Source organism: Nicotiana tabacum, chromosome 24, assembly GCF_000715075.1.
Source record: "Nicotiana tabacum cultivar K326 chromosome 24, ASM71507v2, whole genome shotgun sequence".
Lineage (NCBI taxonomy): Eukaryota > Viridiplantae > Streptophyta > Magnoliopsida > Solanales > Solanaceae > Nicotiana > Nicotiana tabacum.
This window is the reverse complement of record NC_134103.1, coordinates 106,171,421-106,177,762: the sequence shown is the minus strand read 5'-3', so window position 1 is coordinate 106,177,762 and position 6,342 is coordinate 106,171,421. Positions and strand designations below refer to the sequence as shown.

At 38.0% G+C, this 6,342-nt stretch overlaps 1 protein-coding gene across 1 annotated transcript; it reads right to left on the bottom strand.

The window, feature by feature from the left end:
• Nucleotides 1-3,598: 3,598 nt before the first annotated feature.
• Nucleotides 3,599-4,171, bottom strand: LOC107810924 (uncharacterized). Its single transcript, XM_075247716.1, has one exon. The coding sequence runs from the start codon at nt 4,169-4,171 to the stop codon at nt 3,599-3,601; it is 573 nt and encodes a 190-aa protein (XP_075103817.1).
• Nucleotides 4,172-6,342: the final 2,171 nt, after the last annotated feature.

Genomic DNA, 6,342 nt, shown 5'->3' with positions numbered 1-6,342 from the left:
AAAACCCTACATGGCTAGTCCCACAATGGTACGAAGTAAGGCACGACTCAACTATCTCCTAACCTACAACCCTAATACTCGACCTACACATCTTCCTATCAAGTGTCATGTCCTCGGAAATCTGGAGCCTCGCCATATCCTGTCTGATCACCTCTCCCCAATACTTTTTAGGTCGCCCTCTACCTCTTCTCGTGCCATCCACAACCAGCTGCTCACACCTCCGTACCGGAGTATCTGGACTTCTCCTCTGAACATGTCCGAACCATCTAAGCCTCGCTTCCCGCATCTTGTCATCAATGGGAGCCACATGCACCTTCTCCCGGATATCATCATTCCTAATCTTATCTATCCTAGTGTGCCCGCACATCCACCGCAACATCCTCATTTCTGCTACTTTCATCTTCTGGATATGTGAGTTCTTAATGGGCCAACACTCAGCCCCATACATCATGGCCGGTCTAACCACCGCTTTATAAAACTTACCTTTGAGTATCGGTGGCACTCTCTTGTCACACAGGACTCCAGATGCTAACCTCTACTTCATCCATCCTACCCCAATACGGTGTGTGACATCCTCGTCGATCTCCCCTCCCCCTGGATAACCGAACCAAGGTACTTGAAGCTGCCTCTACTCGGGATGACCTACGAATCAAGCCTCACATCCACGCCCTCTTCCCCTGGATCAGCGCTGAACTTACACTCCAGGTATTCCGTCTTCGTCCTGCTCAACTTGAAACCCTTAGACTCAAGAGCCTGTCTCCAAACCTCCAGCCTCTCGTTAACACCGGCTCGCGACTCATCAATCAAAACTATGTCATCGGCGAATAGCATGCACCATGGCACATCCCCTTGAATATGGTGTGTTAACGCGTCCATCACCAGGGCGAATAAGAACGGGCTGAGCGCAGAATCTTGGTTTAACCCCATTACAACCGGAAAATGCTCAGAGTCGCCTCTTACTGTCCTAACCCGAGTCTTAGCCCCATCATACATGTCCGTAATCGCCATAATGTAGGGAACCGACACACCTTTTGCCTCCAGGCATCTCCAGAGAATTTCTCTAGGAACCTTGTCATACGCTTTCTCTAGGTCAATAAACACCATGTGCAGATCCTTCTTCCTCTCTCTGTATAGTTCCACCAACCTTCTAACAAGGTGTATAGCTTTTGTAGTCGAACGACCTGGCATGAACCCGAACTAGTTGTCGGATACAGACACTAGACACTGTCATCCTCACCCTCGCTTCAACCACCCTCTCCCACACTTTCATGGTATGACTCAGTAATTTGATACCCCTATAATTGTTACAACTCTGGATATCACCTTTGTTCTTATACAATGGAACTACCGTACTCCACCTCCACTCATCTAGCATCCTCTTCCCCTTAAAAATAATATTAAACAACCTAGTCAACCACTTTAAACCTGCTCTCCCCATACACTTCCAAAATTCTACCGGAATCTCGTCTGGCCCGGTCGCTCTGCCCCTACTCATCTTACGTATAGCTCCCACGACCTCCTCAACCTCGATACGCCTGCAGTACCCAAAGTCACGATGACTCTCGGAATGCTCCAATTTGCCTAGCACAATATCCCGATCCCCTTCTTCATTCAGAAGTTTATAAAAGTAAGTCTGTCATCTCCTCTTAATCTGGGCATCTTCCATCAATACTCTACCATCTTTGTCCTTGATGCATCTCACTTGGTCCAAATCTCGAGCCTTCCCCTCTCTCTCAACCTGTGCGCTCTAATTAACGAAATCCTCGCCCGCGTCAACTGTTGTCTCTGTAAAAAAAATTACGGGGAGTGAGTCGCTAGCTCAGTGAGTAATAACACTAAACTACAACCATTTTTATTGGGGACAAGTCAGAAAACATGCTAGTATATCAAATAGAAAATAACAAAAAAATGCCTTTTCAGAAACAATAAATAATTTTCAGTCGCATCATGTTTTTCTTGTAGTATAATATAATTAACAATTCAGTAATAAACTCGGTAACCACTATATAATATCAATATTCACATTTTGGGAGGTTTCTATGAACGGATCATGTAATCGGTATAACTGTGGACTTCTTCGCAAGAAGTCAAATATAACGGTAGTCCCTACTCGAGGAAAATCGGTAACAGTATGCTAGTTCTACCTTCCCACTATCGAGGGCTATAACGGTAATCGGTAATTACAAGGTGCACTAGGTCTAACGAACCCCCCGTTAGCTACGAGATCCTTCAAAGTCTACTTTCATTTATACTTGTCTCTGTAATTCGTATATACTCATAGAAAAATATTTTTTAAAAATATAGAGCATTTCGGTTCTTATCAAATCATATAATTTTATTTCAATAACAGTAAATTCAAGTAACGGTAAAACAGATCTAGTGACAACGGAAATATTTAAAACAACGGTAATCATCTCAAATAACTATTTCGATATCATATCGAGTAAAAGACTTATCCCATATGCAACTCAAAATAATCGGTAACATATTCATATTAAAAATCATGTTTAAATCATGTAAGTTATGAAAATACAAAGTGCGGTAAGATTACTACTCACAGTACTCGTGCTGAAATACCAAATGCTTCACCTCAAGCAATTCGTACAACTTCCTCCAATCAATCTATAATTATATTATATCGATCTCATGTTAATTTTCATGTTTAGGCTAATTCATAGCTAATTTAGAATGCTCAATCCTCAGAGTTTAATGTTTGGCTCTTAATTCGTTGAATTATAATAACCCAACAAATCCCTCTTATTCTACTTGAAATATCAAGACCCATTTCAGTATCCCAACTCGCTGCTATCAAAATTACATTGTAAATTTTTCACCAATATTAGTAGCAATCATATTTGATTACCAATCACTAACGAAACAGAAGGTTTTTGAAGGAATATCCCTTTTTTTTATTGGCATATACAGAATATATAAGTTTATACCCCAAACCTATAGTACCGATTCATGAAAAATTCCATGAACTCCATTAATTCATTAATTTTAATTCTTCAACTAATTCTCAACCCCAACTCTATAGCCATGGAATTTATGAATTAAGTTAAAAAATTTACCTACCTTGTTCCCCTTCTCTGTAAATCCCTTTGCTAGAACAAAGTAAACCCACTTTGTGGTAGCTTTTGATCGCCTCTGTCCGTTTTGCTTATGCCGAGCTTGGTCCCTTGTTCTTTTATTTTTGTATGCTCAATGCTCTGTTTCTCTTTAGCGCAGCTTTTGCTGCTTTCCCTTTTCCCCTTTTCGTTTGTGTTTGATTTTTCCCACAGAATGGGCTTCGACCCTTTTTGAATCCTTATTCCTTTTTTTATGATTTGTTTTGTTTTATTATAGTTAGTTTCTTCTTCTTCTTCTTCTTCTTCTTATTATTATTATTATTATTATTATTATTATTATTATTATTATTATTATTATTATTATTATTATTATTATTATTATTTTGCTAATGACCAATACACCCTTATTAAAAATATAGGGTATTACATCCTCCCCACCTTATGAAATTATGTCCTCGAATTTAACTCAAGTACGTACTTGTAGACTGAAACAAATGGGGGTACTTGACTCGCATAGCATCTTCTATTTCCTAAGTAGCTTCTTCAATTGTATGATTTCGCCATAAGACTTTTACGAACTCAATTTTCTTTGACCGTAGCTTCCTTATTTGCCTATCTACAATAGCCATCGGTTTCTCCTCGTAAGACAACTTCTCATCAAGCGATATAGCGGGTGCTTCAAGCGCCTGAGATGAGTCTGATATACATTTCCTTAGCATTGAGACATGAAAAACTGGATGAATAAAGGACAACTCAGGAGGAAGTGCCAAACGATAAGCCACCGCTCCCACTCGGTCTAGTATCTCATACGGTCCTATAAACCTGGGGCTCAACTTGCCTCTTTTCCCAAACCGCATCATACCTTTCATAGGAGAGACTCGTAGGAACACTTTGTCCCGAATTGTGAACACTAAATCTCTTCTTCTCTTATCCGCATAAGATTTTTGTCTACTTTGAGCTGTAAGCAATCTCTGTCTGATCAACTGAACTTTTTCCATAGCTTCTTGTACTAAGTCAGGTCCCAATAAGTTAGTCTCACCAGCTTTAAACCATCCAATAGGAGAACGACATCTTTTACCATATAATGCTTCGTACGGTGCCATTTGAATACTGGACTGGAAGCTATTGTTGTAAGCAAATTCAGCTAAAGCTAGATGCGTCCCAACTACCTCCAAACCCAAGAATGCAAGCTCTCAACATATCCTCCAAGTTCTGTATAGTACGTTCAGACTGCCCGTCTGTCTGTGGATGAAATGCAGTACTAATATCTACTCGTGTACCCAATGCTTCTTGAAAAGATTTCCAAAAGCGTGAGGTAAATTGTGATCCTCTATCAGAGATGATGGATATGGGGACTCCGTGAAGTCGGACAATTTCCTTCATAAATATCTGGGCATATCTTACTCCACTATATGTAGTCTTCACTGGCAAAAGGTATGTTAATTTTATCAAACAATCTACAATCACCCATACCGAGTCATAACCTCTAAGGGTTTGTGGTAGACCGGTGACAAAATCCATAGTAATCCTTTCCTATTTCCACTTTGGAATCTCAATTTGTTGTAGTAGTCATGCGGGTCGCTGATGCTCAGCCTTGATCTCATATTTTTTTAAAATATATATATATATATATATATATATATATATATATATATATATATACCCCTTCAAAATAGCGCATATGCATCATAATTGATTTACAAGCATACACAAGTATTTTTCATAATTTTTAAAGACTTTAAATCAATTTATTTCTGCATTTTAATTATATAAATATCCAATAATTACCCTAAAAATTATTTTTATGATGATTAAATCATATGAACTTATCATTTATACCAATATGAGATTTTAAATATTTTCAGTGCATTTTATCATAATTACACTTGCATATTTTAGGGCCAAATTGCATATTTTGCAATAATAGCCCATATGCATATATAATTACATTATTCATACAGAAAATAACTTTTTATATTTTTATAATATTAAGTAATTATTTTTAATCATTTTCATATACAAATGATATTTTTGTTATTTATTAATTATTTTATAAATTATTTAATTGTTAAATAGTGGGTATTTAAAATCTAGCCCTAAAATCCCCTATTTTCGGATTTAACCCAACACCCTTACACCAACCCAATACCCTTGGCCCAAGACCCATTATCCCAATCCCCATACCCATTTAAACACCCGACCCAGGACCTTTTTAAATCGTGACCGTTGAACTCTAAGATCAATGGTCCACGTTACACCCTCCCCTTTAAACCAACCTAAACCCCTAACCCTAATCATTCTATACCACCTCGCCGCCCCGAAACTTCTTCGTCTCTCATCTCTCATGAACCCTAGCTGCCGTTCCTATCAAACCCCCTAAATCCGGCCCCAAAACGGAATCCACCATGGATTCCCTTACCTTATTTACCTCTCCTCGCCACTGGCCACTCGTCTATGATCTTACTTAGTTGCTTGCCTAACATGGAAAGAAAATCTTGCCAAAATCGAACCAAATCGGTTCACACCTCCAATTTCGGTGGCTATTCCGTCTATGTTCATCATTGATTCTTTGTGAGTAACGGATATTCTTCATATCTATTGATGATTCTTACCTACCCCAAATTAGGGTTTTCAAACCCTTTCAATCGGACCAAAATAGGTCCGATTTTCTGATTTTTAATGTTATTCCGCTTCTATTCATCTTATTTTTTGCGATTTTTACTTTATTTTTCACTGATTTCACACTTTTCCTAAAATTAGGGTTGGAAACTTTCTCCTTTTCTTACCGATTCTGGTGAATCTTTCTGTGTTCGATTACTTTTTTTCCTTATGTTTTCCCTGATTTTTACTTTAATATTTGTTTAAATATTCTGAATAATATTTTGTTAATAGTTTCTTAAATATTCTGAATGATTTTTGTTTCGATATTTATTTGTGTGTCCTTTAAAGTCTGCCTTAATAAGTCTGAATGATTTGTGTTTTGGTGTGTCTGTGTATTTACCTTAAATATTCTGAATAATCTCGGGTGTTTCCCTCATTTGCTGAATCACTTGATTTGTGCCCTAAATTACCTATAACTGATTCTAAAATGTTTTCTTGCATATGACTGATTTGTTTCCATATTTATGTCCTGATTTCCATCACTATATATACTCTTCCCCCATTCCCTTTTGAAGGGACCTTCGACTACTTTCTGAACTCACTATAGACTTACTAGACCTAAGGTTATTCTGATTTTGTATTCTATACTCTAACTTTGGCCGGCTGGGAGCCA

Excerpts from the sequence above, each read along its gene's own strand:
- LOC107810924 (XM_075247716.1), bottom strand. The coding sequence starts at position 4,171 with ATGGCACCGTACGAAGCATTATATGGTAAAAGATGTCGTTCTCCTATT.